General features: G+C 45.0%; 1 protein-coding gene across 2 annotated transcripts in view; it reads left to right on the top strand.

The window, feature by feature from the left end:
• The window catches only part of LOC102450820 (charged multivesicular body protein 3), a 56,641-nt gene that overhangs the window by 24,829 nt on the left and 4,209 nt on the right, over positions 1 to 27,603 (top strand). Inside the window, exons 1-4 of one of the 2 annotated variants that reach the window (XM_006111619.4) lie at positions 3,938 to 4,092; positions 17,740 to 17,800; positions 23,126 to 23,305; positions 25,967 to 26,088. In XM_006111619.4, the coding sequence (XP_006111681.1) occupies positions 4,048 to 4,092; positions 17,740 to 17,800; positions 23,126 to 23,305; positions 25,967 to 26,088 (408 nt within the window). In that variant the 5' untranslated portion in view covers positions 3,938 to 4,047. Of the gene's footprint in view, positions 1 to 3,937; positions 4,093 to 17,739; positions 17,801 to 23,125; positions 23,306 to 25,966; positions 26,089 to 27,603 lie in introns of those variants that run through there. The other variant, XM_014574586.3, reaches the window with a different exon arrangement.

Genomic DNA, 27,603 nt, shown 5'->3' with positions numbered 1-27,603 from the left:
ATGTATCTTGCACTGAAAAGCTGAAATTTAAAAAAATAGGCAGTTGTACAATCTTGTGATGTGAAGAGTGCATCTTATGGCAGCTTTTTGGCTATGACACACCTTTCTGTTAATGAACAAACATGCCACCTAATGCTTTAACCTGTATTATGAGTACATAATTATGGCCACATTGGGTCAGACCAATGGTCTTGTTTAGCCTTGTGTCCTATCTCTGACTGTGGCCAGTGCCAGATGTTTCAGAGGGAATGAACAGAATAGGGCAATTTAGAGTGAGCCATCCCCTGTAATGCAGTCTTGGCTTCTGGCTGGAGCATGGGGTTACTTGATCATGTTGGTAAATAGCCATTGGGGAACCTGGCCTCTGTTAACTTATTTAATTCTTTTTTTAACCCAGTTTTACTTTTGGTCTTTAAATGCCCCCTCGCAAAGAGTTCCACAGATTAATTGTGTTGTATGAAGAAGTATTTCCTTTTATTTGTTTTAGATGTGCTGCCTATTAATTTCTTAGGGTGACCCCTGGTTCTTATTTCATAAAGAGTAAATAACCCTCAATACTTACTCTGCATCATTCATGATTTTATCATATCTCCTCTTAGTAATCTTTCATAAAATAAACAGTCTTATGTAACATTACTAGCAGAGTATACCTCTGGGTTAAGTGTATCCTGTAGATTACAGAAAGTTGTCATAATGTGAAAACAGGCGAGATTTGGGTTTTTTTTTTAAGGCAGTACAGTTCTTGATTTGCAAGCAGTAGTGAGTAAATGCCCATTTCAGCAGAAGATTGTTATAATACTCTCTGTTGCTGTATCAGTCTATTTCTACTTCAGAAATAAACCAGTTGTTTTGATTGGATAGTCAGAAGGAAGCCTATAGAGGACACAGAAATGGTAGCTGGATTAGGGTGACTGAGAGAGCCTTGTAGATCAACCAGTAGATCATGAACAGTATGGGTGGTAATGATTGAAATCTTTGGCATCTGATGTCTGATAGTATATGTGAAATCAATTGCTTAGCACCTGTGTCTGTTTCAGAAACCACAACATTTGGTATCCCCATTGGCAGTTTCAACTGAGAAGCAATGGCAATTGGATATATTATTAAACTTTTTACAGTAGCACCCAAAGGCTGCAGTCAGGATTGAATTTATTATTCTGCATGCTATATACAAGCATAGACAATTCCTACCACAGTGTTTACAATCTAAAAGAACAGACAAAAGGCTGTGCATATGATACAAAGAAGATTGGCACTATTTGGGTAAAGTCTTTTGTTGATCAGTTAGCTTTCATTAATATTTGTAAAGTGCCTTGAAATCTTGGGTGAAAAGTGTCTTAGAAGTGCAGTGATCTAGTCTAGTTTTGAATGAAGCTGGTCTTGGAGTTCAAGTGAAAATGCAAAATGACCAACTCTGTCAATAGGCTTAATGAAGTGCAAGAGAGTTCAAGAGAGAGAATGACCTTATGCTCTCCTAGCTCTGATGCACTGGAAGAAATAACGCTCAATAGAACTCTGACCTAGATTAGAAAATATCTGCTCATGCTGGGTGAGATTTGCCGGTGTAGCTGAGGGGAGAATTCAGTCTATTCTCTTTGAAGGAAAAAAAATCTGACTGCTCTATACACTACACTTGCTTTGCCTATGTTTCCTTCTAATGGTGGGTGCTTGGTCAGTCTGACTTGCTGGGGAATTCAGTGTAGCACAGTGCAGCCTGGAAAAATTCTGGTCAGGCAAGAGAGCGACGCATCCTCCACCCAAGTGATGTGACAGCGCAGAAGTCCACAGCCAGAGACTGGAGGGCTTTGCAGGATCAGAGAGGAGGAATGCAGCTCCCCTGAACTGCAATAGTTGCTCATGGCATATGTAACATTTAAGAAGTGTGATTGCCTGCCTGAGGCCAGCTACCCGATCATCATAGTGGGACTTACCGTCCTTAGTCATATGGGAAGTTCTGTGTCAGGTCCACAGCTATGAGGCTGACACATTCTGGGGTGCAGCAGCCAGTTTAAAAAGAGATCGTGGTGGCTATGGTCAGCACAGCCAACAAGGCCATTAAAAGCCTGGACAGTAGTGCAGCAAGGCTAAATTAGGAATGTAAAATCCTGTTTAACTGGTTAACCAGTTAAATGTAATGTTAACTGACTAAAGAGGGGTGGTGGTCTATAGCCTCCCCTCCCCTGCTGCAGACAGGGGCTGCTCTGGCTGGAGCAGCCCCCTGTCCATGGTGGGCGGGGAGCTGATCCAGCCCCTACCAGTTAACCGGAATCCGTAAGCCTTACCCATTAAGGGCGAGGTTTATCAGTTAACCTGTTAACCATTCACATCTCTAGACTAAAACAGTCTCTCTACCTGCCCTGACTCTGCATGGCTCCTGGGCAGTGGCCAGATCTCTGGTGCTCCTAGGCATATGAGGGGCCAAGGAAGCGCTGCATGTTGTCTCTGCTCTGAGCACCTATTCTGCAGCTCCCACTGGCCTGGAACTGCAGCCACTGGGAGTTGTAGGTAGGGCTCTCCCTCAAGTGATGGCAGGCCCAGGGCAACCCACCCCACCCATGCCCTGCCTTGCCTCTTCTCATCCCTGCTCTGCCCCTGCCTCATTACACCTCTTCCCTGAAATCCTCTCCCCTGAGTTACACAACTTTTCTGTTACAGACTAAGTTGGCTACCCCTCTGAAGCTTTTGAACAACCTTGGGGATTACCTTGGGGTCTCTGGTGTGGGGCACCAGCACAGGTCAGGCCCCCTGCACTCACTGTGGCGGGAGCCACAGGAAACAGGAGTAACTGCAGCCTGCTCCCCATCTCCCAGCTGAGTCGCTCTGCTTCACTAAGGTGGCAGAAAGCTGTGTCCCCCAGCCTGCTGCACTCTGTTCCCCTAAGCCCGCATCATTTGGGGGAGTGCAGCAGACTGGAGCCAGGGTGCTTTGTTTCCTGCTACCGAGGTGAAGTAGAGCGACCCAGCTGTGAAAGGACTGGAGGAGCAATGCAGGCTGCTGTATCACCACACCCTGAAGCTCTCCGTGCCAGTGAGTACAGAGGGGGCTGACCCCGCTGCAGCCCTATACCAGGTCCCCCAGATAATCCTCCCGGCCACCCTAGATCCTGTGCTCTCCAATCAATATAGAGGGCTGTTCTGTCCACAGGACAGATGGGGCAGCTGCCTCTCTGGTTGTAGGGACAGTGCCTGTGTGTGTGGGAAGCATGCAGAATCTCTCTGCAACCCTCCCCCCCCCCCTTTTACCTAGGAGCCACAGAGACCAGCCAGCCATTTCCCAGGAGCCACATTAGGTAAGTGCTGCCAGTACCCCACAACCTCTCCCACCAGCTCCAACCCTCCTGGTCCGACCCTGAGCCCCTCGGTCCCAGCCCGGAGCCCCTCCAACACCCCAAACTCCTCACCCCTGGTCCCACTGCACCTCCTCACATTAACCCTTTGCACCAACCCCCAGCCTCCTCTAATTCCATAAATCTCTCCCAGACCCTGCACCCCCACCCCCATGCTGGACCCCTCTGTCCCAGCCATGAGCTCCCCTTCCGCACCACAAACCTCTCCTGGCTGGTGAAAATAAAGGGGGCAGGGAGGGGCGGGGCCTTTGGAAAGGGAGCAAACGTGTTCAGTTTAGTGTCCTTAAAGTGGGCATCCCTGCCACCCACGTGTGGCCCCTGCTGTCCAGCCCCCACCCTCCTTCCATCAGGACGTTCTCACGACCGAGGCTGAGGTTAAGCGCCCTCTGGTGGCTCAAGGCAGGAACAAATCGGCTCTACCACCAGTCCAGAGACGGGGGCAACGCATGCGCAGTGCCATCTCAGAGACGCCTTGGAAGGGAAGGAAGGAAGACAGACGCATGCGCAAAGGCTGGCGCTTGTTTTCCTCTCTCTCCCCGAGGAAGTAGCGTAGGGGCTTGCGCGCGCGCAGTAGCAGGACCACGAGTCTTACGTCACAAGGTAGGAGGAGGGAGGTAATTCGCGCCTGCGTCCCCGCCTACGTGTGGAGGAAGGGACGGGAAGCCGGAAGGGCCAGAAGTCGCTGTAGTGGTTAGTCCGCGATGGGTCTTTTTGGGAAAACGCCGGAGAAGCCGCCAAAGGAGATGGTAATAGCCGGGGAGGGGGCGCCAGGGGGAGGAGCGTTCCCAGCAACCCCCCCCCGGCAGGGAAGGGGATAAGGACCCTGAGGACGGGGACGCCGCTGAAGGGGGCTCGGCGAGCTGTGAGGGGGCGGCTGCCGTGCGGGGGGGGGGGAGGCTGAGAGGGGCGGGGCGGGCCTGGGGGCTGTGCGGGGGGGGGTGTGTCGGGCTGTGAGGGGGCGGCTGCCGTGCGGGGGGGTGGAGAGGCTGAGAGGGGCGGGGCGGGCCTGGGGGCTGTGAGGGGGCGGCTGCCGGGCTGTGAGGGGGCGGCTGCCGTGCGGGGAGGGGGCTGAGAGGGGCGGGGCGGGCCTGGGGGCTGTGTGTGGGGGGGTGTTGGGCTGTGAGGGGGCGACTGCCGTGCGGGGGGGGAGAGGCTGAGAGGGGCGGGGCGGGCCTGGGGGCTGTGTGTGGGGGTGTGTCGGGCTGTGAGGGGGCGGCTGCCGTGCGGGGGGGGGGAGAGGCTGAGAGGGGCGGGGCGGGCCTGGGGGCTGTGCGGGGGGGGGTCCGGCTGTGAAGGGGCGGCTGCCGTGCGGGGAGGGGGCTGAGAGGGGCGGGGCGGGCCTGGGGGCTGTGTGTGGGGGGGTGTTGGGCTGTGAGGGGGCGACTGCCGTGCGGGGGGGGAGAGGCTGAGTGGGGCGGGGCGGGCCTGGGGGCTGTGGGGGGGGTGTTGGGCTGTGAAGGGGCGGCTGCCGTGCTGGGGGGAGACGTTGAGGGAGGTGGGGCTGGAAGCTCTGCGGGGGGGGGCTGAGAGTGTGGAGTCAGGGTGTGAAGGGGCGGCCTCCATGGGTGGGAACTGCTACGTGGGTGGGGTGATAGTGAGGGGGGGATTGAGGGAAGGCTGCCATGGGGCTGGGTTGGATGCTGGGAAGGTGAGAGTCCCCAGCATCTCAGTGCTGCTGTGCAGGTGTCCAGGTACCTACCTGCTGAGGTGTCTGGGATGCAATTGGCCCTCTGGGATGGGTGGGTGTTCCAGTGGGGTCCTAGCCCTGTCTGATAGAGGTATTGGACTGTAAATAATTGCTTGTATGGAGATACCTCATATAGGACTGGACCTGGCATCTTCATTGACTCACTTCTTCTGAGATGGAGTTGGCTTGGAGCATATTGGGGACTTTCAGTTGATTCCTGGATAGAGATGGAGCATTAGGACATGTCAGTAAGGGAAAGTTATTTTGGAAAGGTGATGTGTGGCTGTGAAGCACTACAACTCTTCTAAAATAACTTCCCCATTACAGCATAAGAGTAGTCAACTGGGGAGCTATCCTGCAACAGCTATTCTGGTCAATTTCCCTGGGTGATCATGCCTTTAGGCTTATGCTTCTGTCAGTTTGAGTTGTACTCTTCAAGAAGGAGAATTGCATGCTAATTTGTATCACCTCTGGCCTTGGAAGTTATTTCTCAAAGGGAGCTGGGAAACAGGTCTCAGAGTCTATTTCCTAGTGGTTGCTTTCCCTGGTGAATAGAAGAAAGTCATCAGCTTCTGAAAACACCAAACCTGAGTGTGTGTGTGGGGGGGGGGGGGAGAGAAATAAAGCTTCTGTGCCTTGTGGTGCAAAGATCTTGCAAGTGTGAATGGATGCAGTACTTTTTGCCAGGCCTGCAAGCAGGCTGTATTAGGACCTGATTGTGCTGCTGGTAGCTTTCGTGCACAGATGTGGAGTGAAATAAGTAATTTCTGGAGGGGTTTGCTGTGGTTTTCACAATTCTTTGGGCAGCAATGCAATAGTCGAGAATTGGGTCATTTTTACTCTTACTGCTTGGAAAAATTAGGAGCAGTAGCAGCTGCATTAGAGGTACTCAAAGAAGAAAGCTGCTGTTCTCCCATCATCACCATCAAAAAAGAAAGAAAACAAACTTTGAATGAGAAATAGAGTAGCAGAGACATCTCCCTAGCCCTTTGCAACAGCCAGGAGGTTCTGGGAATGGGTAGAGTAGCAGCAAAGGCTCTCCTGCTCAGAACTTCAGGATGCTGGGAGTCAGAATAGAGTAGGAGAAAGGGCTTTTCACCACTCTCTTCATAATAGCCAGGAGACTGGGTGAATGGTACAGTATTAGATTTCTTGACCCCACTTCCAAAAGACAGAAAGCTAAGAGAGCAGCAGAAAAGAGAAAGACAGAGGGAGTTCCTTCTGCCTTCCAGGAGGTGGTGAAAAACTTCAAAAGTATCAAATGCTTGCTTATGGGTAATACAAAACATATAGCTCCTGAGCTGTGTCTGGGAATGTCAGCCTGGTAAGAATTTCTATGCTCCCCCCCCCCCCCCCCCCCCACACACACACACACTTTTTTCCCTTAGATGTTGGGTGTTGTTGAGAATTAAATTGGGCTTCTCACCAAGACACTAGCACTGGATCATCTTGTGTACTGTACCCTATCTAATTTTATATTTAAGAGATGTCTGGCAAAATTGTCAAGCCTTGTGCCAGTCCTTAAAAATACGTTCCACACATTACTTTGGCTTTATCTACATGCAGAAGATGAAGCAGTTTCATTTAACTCAGTTTTTAAACGGATTTAGTTGAACAGATGTAAAACATGTAGATACTTCTATGTTTTTTTGAGTGGCTTATTTCAGTTCAGTGCATTTAACTTTTTACCAGTTAAATAGGCCACTCTTAAATCGAACTAACAATGCAAATTTGTCTTCAGTGGCTTAATTAGATCAGTTTTAAAATACTTGTTGTTAAACTGCCACACATGATTATATATGTATATAATCAGTTACTTTAGCCACAAGGAAAAGGGTGGTATTGTGCAACCATTTCAGAAAGGAAACTTGGGCACCCAAATTCAAAAAGCGTTCTATGGACTCTGTTCAACAATGCCATACTAACAGTAAGTGAACACAGGCCTGAATTAAGGCTACCTATATTGAGGTTGGTACCTTGTTGTTTTGTCTCCTATCTGTAGTTATTGGTACAGTGAGGTCCTGTCACGGATTCAACAGCATGGCATACTACACTCTCTACTTTCAGCTGCAGTGGTCTCATACCCCCATTTCTTTGAATGGGGAAATCAACAATGGAGTACCAAATATGAATCTCAGCAGTTGAATAGGCAGGCCTGCTGTGCCTCTTCCCTGTCACACCCATTGTATGACAAGAAATATAATCCATGCTTTACAGATGAGAAAGCAAGGCACACAGGAGATATGTGAGAGAGCTATCTCCAGCATCTTAGCCCATTATCTTAACAGTGGACAGTACAAGAAGTACACATTACCCAGTTCTGTACTAATGTGAACATTTCTACAAGGCCACTTAGTTGGTTCTGTATAGCAGCAAGAATGAGAGAAAAGGTTTTTCTATGCTTAGTTGCCAGTTACTGACAGTACATATGTACAAGTCTACACCATAAATGTTGGCTTGTTCCATGATAGCGTTATAATGAAGCTATATCCATGTTTGCTAATTACCTCAGTAATGTGAGGTTTAAAAAAAAATCTTACTAGGACACACCCAAGATGAGAGCCTTCTAAGCATCTTGCTATTAAGCTGAGGGGCACACACAGGCCCATGTCTCTCCATCAAACTGTGCCTCTACCCTACCCCTTTTTATCCCATGTTCTTAAGAACAACAGAACAGGTGTGCGGGGGGAAGGGGGCAGAGGAGATTTGCATTTCCATTCGTTATTTAGTAGAGCCTTCTGTTTGATGTTGCCTAGCTACACATATATGGTGGCAGACCAAAAAAACTAATTTACACAGTGCTTCAGTGTCTATAGCCAAATTAGGAAAGGTTCTGTTCTTTGTTTTTAAAGGAATTCACAATCTAAAGGCCAAATCACAATCTCTTTGATTTCAGTGGCAATGTCTGTTCACCACCTCTTAGTCTGGTCTTAAATTAAACATGACATAATTATGTAACAGACAGTGGGTGGAAAGGAAGGGGAAGTGTGTTAGAACAGTGAAAAAACATGGGATGGATTTCTTTTATAGTATATCTGATTAAGTTCTTCTTTGGATTTAAAAAAAAGAATTTGAGGGCCGTATTCTAAAGTGAATGCAGATGTGGGAACCAGTGGGTGAAAAATCAAAAAGGCATGGCTGAAAAACATAAAAGAGCAGAATATACATGACACACATTACTTCACATTTTCTTTATAGTTTTTTTGGTTTTGTTATTCAGTTATCAGTAATAGAGATGATAAAATGCAAGTAATTGTGTAACTGCTGAAAAAACTCAGCCGTTACACAGTTACGTGCAGCAACAGCCAGTTCCCCAGGAGCTGTTGCTTGCTAGAAATGGGCTTTTAAGCTGACTCCTGTCTGCTGGGCCCCACTCCCTGTTAACCATGTACACGATCACATCTCTAATCACTATCCTCCAAAACATTATCCATTTTATTCCAATTTTTACTCGTTTGTATAGGAGGCCTTCAATCTTTAGCATATCATGCTTTTTCAATGTCCAGGAAGACTTATAATAAAGTTCTTAGTCCTTATGGTGTTTTGTGTGTCTCTTTCTAGTCTTACTTTATGGTTGACTGCGATTTTCCCTTTTCTGAAACCATTTTGCACCTCAATTATATAATTTTTCTCCAAGTATACCACTAGTCTTCAATATATAATTTTTCCACGTAGTTGCCAGATACTTCCACAAAAAATTCCGAACATGGCAGGAAAAAAAAATTAGTTGAGCAAAAAACCCGCAAAAAACAGGGAGCCAAAGTTGTTGAGCGACTTTAAATATCCCCACATTCCTTGTTCCCCCCACCCTCGCCAGATGTGGCCGGGGAAGAATGTCCCCGCTGGTCTTCTGTCTGAGCGAAACAGAAAATACTGGACATTTTACATGTCTGGTATTTTCTGTGTTTTTTAACCAGACGGGTCAGAAACAACGGACTGTCCAGGCAAAAACCAGACACTTGGCATCCCTATTTGCACTTGATATTTGCTACATGTGATGTGAGGGCAGTAAGTCTGTAACCTAAGTTCCCTGTAAGCTGTGTGACTGCACAATAAGGATGGCCTATCAGGCAGGCCAGGGCTTTATACAGCCAGTTAGTAAGTGACAAGGGAGCATTGTGAACAGGGGCAGCTAACAGGGAGTTTCATGAGGGAGTTTAGAGGGGGAATTGGAAGGGGGCTAGGTACACTTGACATTCTATAAAACTTTTAAACTGCACTAAAACCAAAACAACCTCATTTAAATAAAGACCCTATCAGTATTTTATCTGTAGGAGAGAATGTAGGCAGGAGCCCAGCAACAGAGTGGGGGCTAGCCTGTTTATTGCACCCAATGTAGCATGTATGATAACTTGCCCTGTAGATGGGTGGTGTATGTGTGCATTCGATGCAAGGAGCTCCTGGCCCTCAGAGGCTATTTATGAGCTTTGGAGGCCAGGATGGAGGAATTGGAGGAGCTAAGGGAAGCAGAGAGGTATGTAGATGTGGCTTTTCAGGACACTAGAACTGTCCCACCTCCAGTCAAACAGCCCCTGTGCTGTAAAGGAGGATGAAAGGCTAAGGGATGGATTATGTTCAACTAGAGCACAGGGAACTGATCCCATAGTTGGGACCCTCCTTCCAGATGATGTTGTGCTATCCTCTTGCACTGAGGATACCCCTCTGAGGGAGGGAACTCCAGTCATTAGGAAAAGGCCAGTTTGGTAATGGGGAATTTGATCTTTAGAAACCTAGATAGCTGGGTTTGTGATGACCGGGAGTACTGTGTGGTGACTTGCCTGCCCGGTGCGAAGGTTGCAGATCTCTCAAGACATTTAGATAGACTTATGTGTAGTGCTGGGGAGAATCCAGTGGTGGTGGTGCATCTAGGTACCAGTGACATAGGGAAGGATAGAAGAGAGGTTCTGGAGGCTAAATTTAGACTTCTAGGAAAGAGATTGAAATCTAGGACCTGTATGTAATGTTCTCTGAAATACTTCCAGCTCTACGCACAAGGCCAGGTAGGCAGGTAGAGCTTCAGAATCTCAATGCATAGATGAGACAATGATGTAGAGAGGAGGGGTTTCGATTTATTAGGAACTGGTGAAACTTTTGGGATGGGGGATACAGGAAGGATGGGCTCCACCTAAAACCAATATAGAACCAGACTGCTGGAACTTAACATTAAAAAAGGTTGTAGAGCGGTTTTTAAACTAAGGGCTGGGGGAAAGCTAGCAGGTGTGGAGGAGCACATGGATCAGACAGTCATTTTTTAGGATGGGCTATCAGGAAGGCCAGGGCTTTATAAAGCCCGTTAGTAAGTGACAAGGGAGCTTTGTGAACACAGGCAGCTAACAGGGAGTTTCATGAAGGAGTTTAGAGGGGGAATTAGAAGGAGGCTATGTACACTTGACATTCTATTAATAGAGATTCTCTATGTTCTAGTCAGGAGGAGAGGATGACAGTATGGGTCAGATCAGATGACACACGATGAAATGAAAAAAAGTAACACATCAGGAAATGGCAGACAGATAAATAGTGACACATTTTTAAAGTGCTTATACACAAATGTTAGAAATCTAATAAGATGGGTGAACTAGAGTGCCTCATTTTAAAGGAGAATATTGATATAGGCATCATGGAAACTTGGTGGAATAAGCCCAATCAATGGGACACAGTCACACCAGTGTACAAAATATATCAGGACAGAATAGGTCATGCTGGTGGGAGAGTGGCACTATACATGAAAGAAGAATCAAGTGAAGTAAAAATCTTAAATGAGCCAAATTGTTCCATAGAATCCCTATGGATAATTCCATGCTCTAATACTAAGAATCTAGCAATAGGGATATATTAACAACAACATGATCAGGACAGTGATAGTGACTATGAAATGCTAAGAGAGATTAGAGAAGCTATCAAAATAAAAAACTCAAGAGTAGTAGGGGCTTTCAACTATCACCATATGAACTGGGTACACATCACCTCAGGACAGATGCTGAGATAAAATTTCTTTAAATGACTACTTCTTGGAGCAGTTGGTTCTGGAACCCACAAGGGGAGAGGCTATTCTTGATTTAGTCCTAAGTGAGCTCAGGATCTGGTTCAAGAGGTAAATATAATGGGACTACTTGGAAACAGTGACTATAATGTAATAAAATGTAATATCCCTGTGGTGGGAAAAACACCTCAGCAGCCCAACACTGTGACATTTAATTTTAGAAAGGGGAACAACACAAAAATGAGGAAGCTAGTTAAATAGAAAATAAAAAGTACAGTGTCAAAAGTAAAATCTCTGCAAGCTTCATGAAAACTTTTCAAAGACACCATAATAGAGGCCCAAGTTAAATGCATACCCCAAATTAAAAAAAAACAGTAAGAGAACCAGAAAAATGCCACCGTGGCTTGGCTTAACCACGTCAAAGAAGCAGTGAGCGATAAAGACATCTTTTAAAAAGTGGAAGTCAAATCCTAGTGAGGAAAATAGAAAGGAGCATAACTCTGTCAAATTAAGTGTAAAAATATAAGAAGAAAATCTAAAAAGGAGTTTAAAGAATAGCTAGCCAAAAACTCAAAAAGTATTAGTAAAATGTTTAAGTACATCAGAAGCAGGAAGCCTTCTAAACAACCAGTGGTGCCCTTGGATGATTGAGACACTAAAGGAGCACTCAGAGATGATAATGTCATTGTAGAGAAGCTAAATGAATTATTTGCTTCAGTCTTCACGGCTGAGGATATTGGGAAGATTCCCAGACCTGAGCCATTCTTTTTAGGTGACAAACATGAGGAATTGTCCCAGATTGAGGTATCATTAGAGGAGGTTTTGGAACAAATTGATAAACTTAACAGTAACAAGTCCCTGGGACCAGATGGCATTCACCCCAAGAGTTCTGAAAGAACTCAAATGTGAAATTGCAGAACTATTAACTATAGTATGTAACCTATCCTTTAAATCAGCTTCTGTACCTAATGACTTGAAGATAGTTAACATGTCACCAATATTTAAAAGGGCTCTATAGATGATCCTGGCAATTACAGACTGGTAAGTCTAACATCTATACTGGGCAAATTAGTGGAAATTATAGTAAAGAATAAAATTGTTACGTAGATTAACATAATTTGTTGGACAAAAGTCAACATGGGTTCTGTAAAGGGAAATCATGTTTTACTAATTTACTAGAGTTCTTTGAGGGAGTCAACAAACATGTGGACAAGGGGGATCCAGTGGATATAGTGTACTTAGATTTCCAGAAAACCTTAAACAAGGTCCCTCACCAAAGGCTCTTAAGTAAAGTAAGTTGTCATGGGATAAGGGGGGGGGGGACCTTTCATAGATTGATAACTGGTTAAAAGACAGGAAACAAAGGGTAGGAATAAATGGTAAGTTTTCCAAGTGGAGAGAGAGAACTAGTGGGGTCCCCCAAAGGTCCATACTAGGACCAGTCCTATTCAACGTATTTATAAATGATCTAGAGAAAGGGGTAAACAGTGAGGTGGCAAAATTTGCAGATGATACTAAACTGCTCAAGATAGTTAAGACCAAAGCAGACTGTGAAGAGCTTCAAAATATCTCACCAAACTAAGTTATTGGGCAACAAAATGGCAAATGAAATTTAATGTTGATAAATGTAAAGTAATGCACATTGGAAAAAATAATCCCAACTATACCTACAATATGATGGGGACTAATTGAGCTACAACTACTCAAGAGAGAGATCTTGGAATCATTGTGGATAGTTCTCTGAAAACATCCAATCAGTGGGGAAAAAAGCAAATAGAATGTAGGAATCATTAAAAAAGGGATAGAGAATAAGACAGAAAATATCGTATTCCCTCTATATAAATCTATGGTACTCTCACATCTTGAATACTGCATAAAATGTGATCGCCTCATCTCAGAAAAGATATATTGGCATTTGAAAATGTTCAGAAAAGGGCAAAAAAAAATGATGAAGGAGTTGGAACGGGTCCCATATGAAGAGAGATTAGAAAGACTTGGACTTTTCATCTTAGAAAAGAGAATAAGGGGGGATATGATAGAGGTCTGTACAATTATGACTGTTGTGGAAAAAGTGAATAAGAAAATGTTATTTACTTATTCCCACAATAGAAGAACTAGGGGTCATCAAATGAAATTAATAGGCAGCAGGTTTAAAACAAACAAAAGGAAGTTTTTCTTCACTCAGCGCACGCACAGTCAACCTATGGAACTACTTACCAGAGGATGTTGTGAAGACTAGGACTTTAACAGAGCTGAAAAAAGAACTAGATAGATTCATGGAGGTCCATCAATGGCTGTTAGCCAGGATGGGTAGGAATGGTGTCCCTAGTCTCTGTTTGTTTGGAAATGGATGACAGGGGAGGGATCATGGGAGGATTAACTGTTGTGTTCCCTCCCTCTAGGGCATCTGGTATTGGCCGCTGTTGGCAGACAGGATACTGGGCTAGATGGAGCTTTGTCTGAGTCAGTATAGCTGTTCTTATGATGTTAAGTAGTGGGTACATGACTAATCATGTACTCAGTACAATTTGTATCAAGTTCACGATTAGTTGATAAGGAGTCACTGTGTTTCTGCAGTTTAAATGTAGTAGGAGCCAGGCGCGCAGGCAGCCTGACTCCTACTACATTTAAACTGCAGAGCCACAGTGGGGTTAGGTCTGGGACCCAGCGTGAGCCAGGACTGAAGCATGCTGCCTTTTAAATGTAGTTGCAGTTATTCAGGAGGTGGTCAGGATTTACTACTGAGGTGTCCTCACAGATCTCTGGCTCCGTCGATGAGAACAAGAAGGCTGCTTGCATGTGTGCTCAGTGATGTGTTCCATGCCGACTTGTGCACTTAGTCTCCGCAGCAGACCCCAAGAGAACTCCCAAAGACCACAAACCAGATAAGGATCGAAGGTGCCTAGCCAGGTTTATTGTAGAGCGAAGTACAGTAATAGTTGTCAGTAGACTCTACTGAACCCACTACACATATGGACCCCGTAACAATGGATTGACTCAATCAGTGGGAAATTTCCGCTGCACCCTAGGTCATACAAAGACTGTGTCCCCCAAGACACCACTTTATATACAGATACAAACAAATTACAGGTCACTGCTGATGTATCAGGTTGCCACCCTCTGGCATTGTCAGATTACCACCCTCTGATGCTTCTTAGTTACCACCCATCACCCTGCACCTTGTGGTTTGATTAGATCATCTCTATCCATCATGCTGTCATTTTAGACCCTTTCCTGAACCTGGGTTCATCTGTGAGGAGTGGGTACCAACGTCTTTTTTAATGAACTAGTGGTACCATGTGCTTTCCACTTATGACTGGTACCAGTTATGTTCTGCAGTCAATACCTAGCACCAATTACTATTCTACACCTGGACCTATTTACCAGTTAGTGTTTTGCACTCAGCCGTGTTCATGCCAAGTTCTGTGAGCAGGGGCCTGCCTCTTACTCACAGCTTAGCTCTGCTTTGATAGCCATGTTTTATCCATTGTTAGGTAGGCTGCAGGCCTCGGACCAGGTGTGTGCCACATGGGCTTATGTTTTAGGCCTTCATCTTACTACAGTAGTAAAAGCTGCTCAGCTTTTCATTTAAAAACAGAGCTGCAGCACCATTTCTTCCCCTGCCCACCCCCTGCTGCACTGCAGAGATGGTGCTAGGGAGAATTGGCTTTTAAGCTGGCTCCCCCCCAGCACCCGCTCCTGCTTACCCTCCTTGCTGTCTCTGATATCAAGGCAACAAGTGTGGGGAGGGGGGAATGCGAGTAGTAAACTTGACTACCTGATCAGTTTAGGCTTATTGGGTAGTCGACTAATTGACTATTCTTTTACATCTCTACTGTGCAGCCCTTTAATGAGCCCCTTGAAGAGGCTTGGAGCTCAGCTGACCAGCAGGGGGAGGGGCATCTAGCTGAGCAGCAGCTTCAAACAGAGCTGCGTGCTTCAAATGGAGGGACTCTTAGAACAGGTAAGGAGGGAATGAGTGGCTGGGGGAAGAATTGTAGGGAAGTTTGGGGAGAGGAAAAGGAGGAGGGAGGGCGTAGTTGGTTGGGGAGGAGTCAGTGTGGAGGGGAGTTTAGGGAGTCCCATCAGTGCAAGGACAGAGAAGCAGAAACCCAGCATTCTCCTCAAGCCTCCTGGGTTGGGAAGGGTGGGGTGGGGGGAAGCTGATTGCATGGGATAGGTGGGGGGAAAAGGGGAGAAGCTGGCACTGGGGTGAGGTGGAAGTGGGGACTTGGTGCTGTGTATTCTGGGGTAAGATAGGGAAGGGGTGGCGAGTTTGTGCTCTGTCCTGACTCCCAGCTAAACAAACTGGTGCCTGCAAGTTTGAGAAGCAGGATTTTATCCCAGCCCCAAACTGGGTTGGGGGGAGCAGATTGCACAGGGGTAGGTGAGGGAAATAGAGTGGAGAGGTGGGAGCTGGCATCTGTGCAGTGAGGTAGAGTTAGGGGAGAGTTGTTTGAGGTATCCTGACTCGCTGCAGTCCAGATTGCAGTCCTGTCTGTCTGGGTTGGAAGGGAAAGCAGGCTGCATGGTGTGTATGGGTGTCAGGACATTTGGATGATTACATTTCAAACAAAGTTTACATAGGCGTTAGTGGCTTAAGATAAGAAAGAATAAAATTCTTTTAACAGAATTTTTTGGAGTGTTGCAGATATCTAAAACTCTGATCTTAATTATAGTTTTAAATCCTATGTTATTAATTAATATATGGTAAATTGTATTGCATTAAGGCCAGATCTTTGCTACATGGTAGAGTTCTGGCTCTTAGGAGTTAGAAGTAGTAAGTACTAGGTGTGATGCTAGTTGTTTTGTAAGGTGAAAACTTATTTGCAAGCTCTTTGAAACATGCATACGTCTACAAATCCTGAAGCCATGTGTTAATTTGTTCTGCGGCTTCTACTCTTTGAGTTGGTGACACACACTAGGTGAACGTTTAAAATCTGGATATCATTTATCTGTTTTTACAGGTCTCTGTTTCATTTTTCTGGTAAAGCGTGGATCCTAAACATTATACAGAAACAATTTAATAAGCTTTAGCAAATGCCTTTTACTCTGCTCTCCAGTGTCAGTAAATATTGTATTTGTATTTGCAAGGAGAGCATGACTATTTCTAGTTTACTCAGATTTGCTTAGCATCTTAAAACTGAGCTCTGTGTGGATAATATGCATTTTGGTGTGTTTATTAACTGGAGCTGTTAGGATGATGATACATGTACTCCAATGGTAGTGTTAATTTTCTTTTTTTATTTGATTTCATACTAAATATCGTCAGCATTGCTCCTTGTTAACTTTCCCTTGTTTTAATATATTTTCTTCCACACCTATGGACTATTTTATATATATAAATATAAAATATATATAGTGTGTGTGTGTGTGTGTGTGTGTGTATGTTTTTTGTTTGTACTGGTGTGTATATGTTTTTTGTTTGTACTGGTGGTGCACATCTACACACTACCTCAATATTAGTGTTGCTCATAAAAATGTCAATCTGCCCAAAAGAAAATTCAACCTGCCCAATGATAGAAAATGCTAGAGGGAACACTGTAAGTATCAGGTCTGTATGTACCTGATCTGGTTTACAGATTGGCATAATCAATGCTTGTTTCAATTTTATTGACAGCAGTCCTCTTCCCACCTGTTCTATTGTATAACAACAATAGAATCTTTAGACTTCTTTCTAACAAGTGCTAGAGGATTTCATTACTTACTTGCTCTTTACCAGGAACAGGGTGGTGTTGTTTTTTGTTGTTGTTGTTGTTGCAGTAGTAAAACCCTTGTAATTTTGTTTAACACATAATCCATAATCAGTATGTTCTCTCTAGCCAGCCTTTCATTTTCCTCAATAAATCTGTCCTCCACCCTCACAAAAATCATTGCTTTCATTAATTTTAGTACAGACCTTTTGGAATTATTTTGCTAAAATGTCTGCCTTTCTTAAATTGGAGACCTCAATTTCATTTGTTTACTATAACATCACATACATACTTCAACTTCCATTCATTCTTTGAATTTATTTATATATTTCTGAAAGCTTTGCATCTTTGTTCAGTTTGCCTGTTTTATCTGAATGGCCTGGGGAACATCTGAAACTTTCAGCTAACTGGCCAGTTGGAGAAATGGAGATGCTACTCTGAGGTAGGTCCTAGGTATGGGTTGGGAGGCCGTAAAGGTCCAGATGGAGCAGGGCACATTAAAGAGTCACTCAGAAACATTGCTTTATCCAATTGTCTGCTGTAGATACTGTTCTGGATTCTGAGTCGATGAATGGTGACATTCTTCCTGTCAGCTGCCTGCTTCGGGCTGTGGTTGGATATGGCCCTCAGTGGTGTTTTCAGTATCAGTGTGACCCCTAACTCCTGAGTACAGGGAGGTGCTGTTTCCTGAATTGTGGGGTCAGAGAGCTGGCTAGAGATGCCATTATGGGTACAACTAGTGGCCCTGAGTGTCACTTTGAACTAGACACAGTGTTGCAGCCATGGAACCATAATTTGAGTGAATACATTGTTGCACTGGTGTAGCCTGAAGTAGAAGCATTGCTGCAAACTAGGTCTCTTGAGCCTGCAGTTTCCAGGGAGGTGGATGCTGTTGGCAGGGGGGATGCATTGTGGACTCAGGTAAGTAGGATTTTTTGGAGGAAGGGAATTCGGACAACTGGGAGTGTACTGAATACAGGTCAGTTTTAGGTATTTTTTTTATGCTTTCTCTTTTTCATGTCTTTATTTTTAGGTCAATGAATGGTCACTGAAGATAAGGAAAGAAATGAGAGTACTTGATAGACAGATCAGAGGTTTGTGGGGGTTTTTCACACTTTCTCTGACTTCCTCTCTGTATTTGTGCTGGTTTATATCAAAATATAAAAGGGAAAAAAAGTATCTTCTTAATGGGGAATTGCAGAAAGTCTGTGGAGAACCAACTATAATAAATGTGAAATCTCAAGAACTTCAGTGGGAAGGTCATGTAGGATGGTGGAAGATGGATCAACTGAGTGTCTGTGGAATTAATGTCTTCGGGGGAATGACTTTCTGGCTGAAAAGGAGAAGATGGAGGGATAGTACTGAGCAAGACTTAAGAGCTTTTATTATGAATTTCCATCAATGGGGAGGAGGGGCACATGCCCTTTACCAAAAGATGTGGGTCTGTAGCCACAGAATAAATTTCCTCCACATTTTAGAGGTACAGAACTATGACTGCATGAAAAGAACAGAATAGTCCTAGGGATTTATCTCTTTTGTAAGCATGAAACTCTCACAGAAATTTTGGTGTAAAATTTTCAAAAGTAGCCAAGTCCCATATGCTTTCAGTGTGAATTAATCTCCGAAATTCCATGTTCTAAAATGACTAGACATTTCAAGTCTTAATAAGTGTCCCTTAAGTCAAGTTAACCAGATACTTGAGCCATGTAAATTACAATTTAGTTGCAAGAACTGGTGATGTGTGCTGACTTGCAGGGCATATGCAAAAAAGTATAACTTACTTGTCAGATGGGGAAAAGGAGATACGCTGACAGAGGAAAATAGTCTTTTGGAGTGGAAGGCTCTCTTTGTCCCAGCGGATTGGCTGATAGAGATTTCTGAGGTTATCTGTGGTTGAATGACACTTACACTGGATGAGTCATTTTCCCAAAGATTCATTAACTCCCACATATGAATTTGCATTGATGTCTTCAATTCATATTGGACCTGCATATGCCAGAATGCTATTTTGATGGATTTAGTTTTATAGCCTGCCAAATTCTTAATCATTCTGATATAAAATTTCTGCCTGTGTAAATCAGTGAGCTTTTGGAAATAATAAAAATCACTGAAAACAGTCCCAGTTCCTATTCACACGCTTTCTGATGATGTCAAATTTACATATGAATTCCAACTCAGCCGTTTCACATTGCTGTTTTTAAAGTGTTTTTGCTTGAGGATAGCATCTTTCAAGTCCGGAACTGTGTCCAAGTGGTTAAAATGTTCTCTCTGTTTTTTGTGTGTTACCATTCTTGATATAGGATTTCTGTCCATTTTATTTTGTTGCATAGTAGGGATGTTAGCTATCGGGTAATTGAATAGCTGTGAACCACATGAAATCTTCGCAGCAACCTCCCCCTTACTCCTGCTGATAGAGGCAACAGCATGGGAGGGCAGGCAGCGCCATGGAGCCAGTGCTGGGGGGAGGGGGGGACAAGCTTTTAAGAGGCAGCGAGAGGGGGGAGGAATGCGATTAGTTGACCAGATTAATCAGTAAGCCTATACGTATTGATAAATAGTCTAGTCGACGACTTGTTGACATCCCTATTCCATAGAGACAGTCTGGTTTGTCCAGTGTACATGGCAGATGAGAATTGAACATGATGACATAGATCATCATCAGAATGGGTCTGAATAGGAAATGGGAGCAGCTCTCATTACACTAAGTAATTTTTCCATGTTAATTTTCTCACCTTCTTATCCACATCGACCCTGATTGAATTAGTTCTGGTGTAACACTCCCATCTCTCTCCACTCCCTGTCTTTCACTTCATACATCTGAAAGTGCTCAGGGGCCAGGTGTCGAGCAGCCTTCCTCCTCCCCCCTCCCCCCCGGGTGCCCCGGCCTGGGTCGGGGAGGGGGGGAGGGAGAGAGAGACGGGCCTGCCTGGTGAGGTATCGTCCCTCTTCCCCCACCACTACAGCGGCAAGAGGGAGAGAGCTGGGTCTGGTGAGGCTGGGGCAGGGGAGAGGATAGAGCTGGGCCTGGCATGACCTCAGCCCTCCCTGGCAGCTGGGGGTGGGGTAGAGGAGAGCTGGAGTTGGCGCAGCCTTGGCCCTGCTCAGCAGCCAGCAGGGAGGGGGCAGGCCAGGGTTGCCATGCCTTTACTTGGCCCCCTTCCCCCTCCCCCGCCGGCTATGGGGAGAGCCAGGGCTGCCTACCCCTGGGGGTGGATTGGTGAGTGTCGCAAGCAGGGGGTACAGCCCCCAGTGACACAATAAAAATGCTAGCCTTTAAGGTGCTACCAGACTCATTGTTCTTACTGATTCAGAGTAACACAGGTACCTCTGAACCCTGTCACTTCTAGTACATCGACACATCAGCAAGTGTGAAAAATCAGGATACTTTATTTTTTGGCGTGTGAGGGACATAGTCACATAGATCATATAACGTAACATATGACTTATAACTAAGACAAAACCCCTAATATTGGGACATCTGGTCACCCTATAGCAAATGCTGGGAGTGAAGCTGGAGACTAAACTAAGATTGAGTTAGGTCATTCAGGTGTTCCTAAACCTAGCTATGTTATGGAATGTTTCCAGAATACAGGACATTTCTAATAATATAACATTATCAATGACATCCACAGTAGCTATAAAGCTATTTCAGATGAATATGTATTTTGTGGTAAAAGTTAATGTACCAGGTGCAATATTATAAATTGCTTCTGTGTCTTTTTCATTAAATGCCAGTGAAAGTGTATAAACCTGGCAGAGAAGCCCGTTAAAGTATAATTATTTAATGAACTGTCTCTGGCAAAATTAGTTATTATCCACCTGCAAGACTGAAGATTTTGGGTAATAAATATGATTCTAAAATAACTTGCAAAGCTATTTGGGAAGTTGAGCGATTTATTTGCAAAATGTGATGGTATCTAAATAGATGAAAGATTTCTGCTTCCTGAAGGAGCAGAGTGAATCAGTGCCATCTAAATTTTTGTGAGGTTACCTATCACAATGGTACATGAACGCCTTCCATATTTTTTTCCCCAGTCCAATTGGCAAGAACAATCAAGATTTTAGGGATTTAAAAGTGAGGGTGTTAATGTGGCTGAGCGTGTTACTGTGGGAAATCTACATCAGACAGATGGATTTACTTTAGCATGTAATTTTGATATGCTGATGCTGGCTGTCATTTCTGTTTCATCTAGTGGTAATGTCCATAATCTTGGTCCAGCTCCTAGGAAATTTCCATCTTCTTTGGCTACTAGTTTTTCCTCTTGGTTGTTTTATCTTTTCTAGCAGTGCAGAGCTGAGGTTATCATAAGAAGGTGTTTCTCAGTTGTTGAAAGTCAGAACAGCAGCTTTCACCTCTTGGTGTTTGAGAGGGAGCTAGTGCAAGGACCATGACGAGGCAGGATAAAGCATTCTCAGGTCTGGTCTGCACTAGTTTAGGTTGAACTTAGCTGCCAGGTCTATACTAGACCCAGAAAGTCAGCTTACGATATATAATGTAGCTGGAGTCGATGTACTTTAAGCCGAGTTTGGTGCTGTCTGCACAGCAGGATGTCAACATGAGCAAATGCTCCCATCAACTTCCTTTACTTCTTGTGAATCAAGGAGTACTGGAACTGACCGGGAGTGCCCTCAGCATTTAATTTAGCATGTTCTTAATAGACCCGCTGAATCAAATGCCAGAAGATTGATCTATGGTGCAATAAGTATAGGCATGGCTTTAGAGAGAAAGTAAGTTGCTGAGTTCAGAACTAGATGCAGATGTATGAATCTTTCCTAACTTTCAGTAGTCCTCCTGAATTCTTACATGTAATTACAAAATTATTATTTTAGGTTTAAATTGACTAATTTTGTCTGTCACCCCCTACAACTGAGGTCCAATGAACACAGCAAATAGCGCAGTGGGAATAGGGGTTTTCTTCTCCACTGCCATATGGTATGTACACGGACTGCACCACGAAGGTCTGAAAGGAGGCAAGATGGGCTGATTTTGAATGTGTTGGTGTGCTGCTGGATTCACGGCCCAAGCCACAGCCTGTGTGTTGCACTTTAACCACACCAGGTAGGCCCTGCTGGCTAGACTATGTAAAGGCACTAAAGCTTTCCACCAGAGGCAATTCGTGCTCAGCCTGTGTCTTAGGTAGTGAATCCAGCATCGCCACAAGCCCCATGGACACCTGCCATTGCTTGCCTCCTCTCAGATCTCACTGTACAGTGAGCAGGGGACGTAAATCCAGAAGGGTAGGAGAAGGATCGTTCCAGGCCAGGAATGGTCAAAGTAATTAAGGGGCCTGGGAGGGCACCTTTTCTAAGGCTGATCTTTTTCTTTGGTGGGGAGGTGCAGAGGGACAAGAAATCCCAGTTCTGCCAGAGGGAAGGGGTGATGTCCAAGCAACCTCCCTAATTTTTTTTTTTTATAAACATCCCTAAAAGTATCAGTAAGGTGGCATCTCTATATATGTATCTTCCTTTAGGGCCCTGACTGCGCAGGTATAAGGAATTACCATAAGTAGGTTTAGCGGTTATAAGCATGTCCTGTCATGGTTGGGTTTGTGTCTGATAGGACTGCATGTGGTACCCTTGCCAGTTGTAGATGGAAATGGGCATTCATTGCCACCACAACTGCCTGGCTATCTGAGCGTAGAGCAGTGTCTAATGCAGTCTGCTTTCTGTAAACCAGTCTAACAGTGTGAGATTGGCTGCCTTTGATGGTGAAGGTGAGTGCTTTCATCTTCCTAGTAGCATTATTTCAGCCTCCTCAGGGTTTAACTTCAGCCAGCTGTTCTTTAGACAGGAACTGATCTCAGCCAGATGCTTGGAGGTAATGCTCTGATAGTCTTCGGTAAGGGTTATTACAGAACTGGGTGTGCCACATTACTAATGGATATTTTGCTATTGGAATTTGAGTTCACTGATCTGTTGGTGATGGACAAACTAAAATACCCCACTCACTCTTCAATAGCTGGATTCATGCTTAAATTAAAGTCATTGTTGAAGTGGAAAGTTCTAATGATAACCGCTTGTAATGTTCAATGCAAGCAATGATTTGTGCTTCTAGCCTATAGCCCAGGGGTGGCAAACCCATTTAACAAAGAGAGCTGAAACAGAAGTGGAAAAAATGCAAAGAGCTGCACCAGAATTGTCAAGCAAACAAAAAAAAAAAAAAAAAAAAAAGAGGCTGCCCCTTTAAGAAACAAACGTAGGCTTTTTGGCCATATCAGGCTCCCTTCAATGGCCGCCATCTTAGGCACCATTTTGAATCACAGCACGGGGAGACCAGGGGGGAGGGCATTTGGGAGGGGTGCAGGAGCGGCTTCGCAAGCCACACTTTTGGGGGAGAAGAGCCACATGCAGTTCATGAGCCGCGGGTTGGTCACCCCTGCTTTAGCCATTTCTGTCCTCCTTTGTTCTGTGTAACCCAGATATCCAAAGAGAAGAAGAAAAAGTAAAGCGGTCGGTAAAAGACGCTGCCAAAAAAGGTCAGAAAGATGTGTGTGTTGTTTTGGCGAAGGAGATGATCCGCTCTCGGAAGGCTGTGAGCAAACTCTATGCATCCAAAGCACACATGAACTCTGTGCTCATGGGGATGAAGAACCAGCTTGGTAAGAACATTGCTGAGCCTAAATACAGTAACTATTTCTTAGATTAACTGTAGAGGTTGGTCCTGAGCTGTATGTTTCAAAATTGGAGTCAGGTTCTGTCAGATCTCACTGGTTTGGGGTGGTTTGGGCCTCTCTCAAACGAGGAAGGAAACTTAAGTCATCTGCTCCAAAAGGTAGTCTTTCTTCTAGGGATGTGCTGTGTGAGATGATGACTCACACTGGTTACTTCCCCAGTCCCTTGTAAGAAAGATTCTAGCACCACAATAAGAGCTTGATCGTGTTCTGTTACTGGGGTGGATTCTTTGGTTTTTGGCAGGCTGTGTGTATGAGGGTTATTTCATTTATAAGAACACCCTGTACCTTCTTGCATGAATGTCTGCATTTTTAAAGCAAGGGTGAGTTTGATAGAGAAGAGGAGCAGTCTGCTCACTGGCATAATAGCACTTACACCATTTTTCATCAGTCAAAAGCATTTTGAGACCTTTTTCCATACAGCCCCAGCATGTAGAATTTTTCCCTTCTTAACTATCTGCAAGCCTTGTCCACATTGAAATCTCCCTTTTAAAATGCACATTCTGGCTGGCCTATCACTGATAACTCACCACACTACAGCTCTTAGCAGCAGCAGGAAGATAAAGGATCTAAAGGGCGGTGAAGACTTGCAAGCAGTTGCCTTATCATTAATTTTTAATATTGTAGTACCTAAAAGCTCTAGCCATGGGCCAGGACCCCATGGTACAATACAAGTACAGAACAAAATGAGGAGCAATTTGTAGCTGTGCAGTGAAGGCACCTTCATCTCACGAACCTTCCTTAGCTCCAGTAAGAGCCAGGGTCTCATCTGTGTGCTCGGAGGAGGCCTATTGTGACTGATCAGGTCCATTGGGGATGAGGTAAGAAATGCCTTGGAAGAGGTGTAGAGAAAATCAGGGTCAGGGACTGGCTTGGGTGTGTGAGCAATCTCCACAAAGAACAACCAGCCAGCTACAAAAAACCTGAGGTGAGAGGCTGAAAAGCTGAGCAAGAGGAGGAGGCTCCAGAACAAATTGGCTGGGCAGCAGAACTAGGGAGGCAGGAATTAAGGCAGATACTGATCCAGTTGTTGGTCCTTAATTATAACCCTTTGTATGGGCCATACAGTGAGGCTGTGTCTACACTGGGCCACTTATTCCGGAAAATCAGCCGCTTTTCCGGAATAAGCTGCAAGCTGTCTACACTGGCCCTTGAATTTCCGGAAAAGCAACGATGCTCTACTGTACAAAATCAGCCGCTATTCCAGAAAAACTATTCTGCTCCCACTCGGGCATAAGTCCTTATTCCGGAACACTGTTCCGGAAAAGGGCCAGTGTAGACAGCCCAGTAGTCTATTCCTGTCCCTCCTCATTATTCAGGCCTGACATTAAAGACACTTGTAAATTAAGAGCGTTGAAATGAAAAGCAGCACATCCAGTTCATCCCCTTAATTCACACATGGGCTACGTCTACACTGGCCCCTTTTCCGGAAGGGGCATGTAAATTTCACTAGTCGTCGTAGGGAAATCCGCGGGGGATTTAAATATCCCCCGCGGCATTTAAATAAAAATGTCCGCCGCTTTTTTCCGGCTTTTAAAAAAGCCGGAAAAGAGCGTCTAGACTGGCCCCAATCCTCCGGAAAAAGTGCCCTTTTCCGGAGGCTCTTATTCTTACTTCAAAGTAAGAATAAGAGCCTCCGGAAAAGGGCGCTTTTCCTGGAGGATCGGGGCCAGTCTAGACGCTCTTTTCCGGCTTTTTTAAAAGCCGGAAAAAAGCGGCGGACATTTTTATTTAAATGCCGCGGGGGATATTTAAATCCCCCGCGGATTTCCCTACGACGACTAGTGAAATTTACATGCCCCTTCCGGAAAAGGGGCCAGTGTAGACGTAGCCATGATGTTTAAAACATGGGAATGCTCCACCATTAAAATGCTGCTATTTCTTGGCTTTGTTCAGGATTTGACATTCAATAAACACATAAGCGTTATTCTAATAATTAGTTTCACAGACCTCTTTGGATGCTGCCCAGGACTGTTAATTAACCACTCCAATTCAGACTATATTTTAATCCATTTTTTTATTTCTTGTTCAAAAAGGGACAATTGTCAATTATGGCTTTCCAGCAATCCAGTGCTGTGAAGGGTCTTACTGACTGTGAGTTAATTCGCCCATAATGTCCGACTACAATGATGGTCATGACAACAGGGTACTAATTTAGCAAATAATCAGATATCGATAGATAGTCTGGTTCACTTGACCAGCATGAGAACTTCAGTAAAGCTTTCTATCTTATTCCATGGTCATCAGCTCCCCAACTGAGAAGAACAAATAGGAACTCTTCCTTTTCTGAATCTAGCTGCAGATGGGATGGAATTTAGATCTTTTGGCATGGTTCATCTGCAGTTGAGTGAAGCAGTATCTCCCCTAAAACTCTTCAGTCTTTCAAAAACAGGGAAAGTCAGATTTTTTCATATCTTCTAAAATAAATATTTTCAAGTTTAGAAGATGATTAAGTAAATGGACAATCTCTTTTCTTAATATCGTTTTGGAATCTAGGACAGTGCATAAAAATGTGTACAAGCAGGACTGTCAGTTTTATTCCCCTGTGCTGGCTGCATTGTAAAGCCTTTTCATGCCTTCTTTTGGCAGCTGTCCTCAGAGTTGCAGGTTCCCTACAGAAGAGCACAGAGGTCATGAAAGCCATGCAAAATCTAGTAAAAATCCCTGAAATTCAGGCAACAATGAGGGAATTGTCCAAAGAAATGATGAAGGTAAGTTCTGAAATATAGTCCTAAGTATTGCAATAGCACCTAAAGGTTCAAACTAAGATTGGGCTTATATTGTCAGGGACAGTGCAAACACATAGTGAGACAGTGTCTGCCTTGAAGAGTTTACAATATATTCTGACAGGATATACTGCTTCCAGAGTCTTGCTGCACTGCCATTGAAGTGGGGGTTCTCAAACTTTTTGGCCCGCAGCCCACCCCACTCGACGGAGACCTTTCTGTGGACCACCAGCCAGCCACCCACAATGGCAAAATGGGTGCAGGAGGGTGTGGGAGTGCAGGATCTGGGTGGGGGTTGTGTGCAGGTGTGGACTGCGGGGGAGATATGGGTGGGCGGTTGGGTGCAGACTGATGGTGGGGGTCTGGACAGAAAGGAGGGTGCAGCAGCAAGGTGTGGGTGAGGTGTTTTGGCAGGAGGGAGGTTCTGAGGGGGATAGGGATGTGGAGTCTGGGCATGAAGGGAATGGAGAGCTCTTACCTGGCTCTATGCCCCCCGCTGCTCCATTGGCTTTGATTCGACCTCCAGGTGAGTACTTTCCTGTGCTGCCCTTCCCCCAGCCAAGGGGAGCAAGAGCAGCAGCGCACGGAGCCACTTCCTTATCCTGCAAGCCAGATCTGGCCCACAAGGTTCCCCCAACCCCTGCAGTGGAAAGCTAGCACTGGTGCTCCAACCTTGCAGGGTGGGAGGACTTGGACCTGGAGCACTAGTGCAGGCTTCCCGCTACAGGAGGGGCAAGCCCCAAGCCTGTGGTCCACCTACAAGATGGCCACAGACCACTACACTTTGAGAGCTTCTGAATTAAAGGAATACTTGATTTAATACAAGAAAATTATTTAAAAGTGTGTTTAATAGTCCAGAGTATTAAAACTGAAGTTTATAAACCTTGAGGGTTTTTTCATTCTAGTTACTGTATTGCATCTTTCTCTGTTTGGCCAGAATAAACAATTGGCTTCATTTTTTGCTCATCCAAAACGAAAGTGCAACTTCTGCAAAGTAAAATTGTATTCCCCCCTCACATCTTCCCTCTGCTCCAGCCTCGCTCCTCTCAGCCCCATGATTCCCCCTCGCCTGATCCCCTAGATTGCCCCATCCCCCTCAGTGCAACAGTAACATACTGAAACCTTTGAGCGCCAGCCTATGTTAATGCTCCAGGCACACGCAATTACATATGCTCAAATTTTATTTTCTGTCAACTAAAACTTTTGGAAACTTTTACTAGAAATTCCATTGGGATATATTTTTTTTGGTACTGCAGGGTTTAGACCCCTAACATTGCCACTCACTGGCAGCCCTGTCCCATACATTGAACCCCTCATTTTTGTTCCCACTCCAGACCCTAAGGGGATCCACAACATCCACTAACTCTGGAACCCCAGAAAAGTAAATCTGGCTTATGGGAAGCCCTGAACCTCAGTCCTCCCTGCTCCTTCCCCTCACCCTGTGGGGTCTGGAGTGCCAGAAGTGAGGTGTCTCAGTTGGGGCCCATCAGTGAGGGTTGG

The sequence above is a fragment of the Pelodiscus sinensis genome, chromosome 5 (genome assembly GCF_049634645.1).
Source record: "Pelodiscus sinensis isolate JC-2024 chromosome 5, ASM4963464v1, whole genome shotgun sequence".
Lineage (NCBI taxonomy): Eukaryota > Metazoa > Chordata > Testudines > Trionychidae > Pelodiscus > Pelodiscus sinensis.
This window is presented reverse-complemented; position numbering and strand designations above follow the sequence as displayed.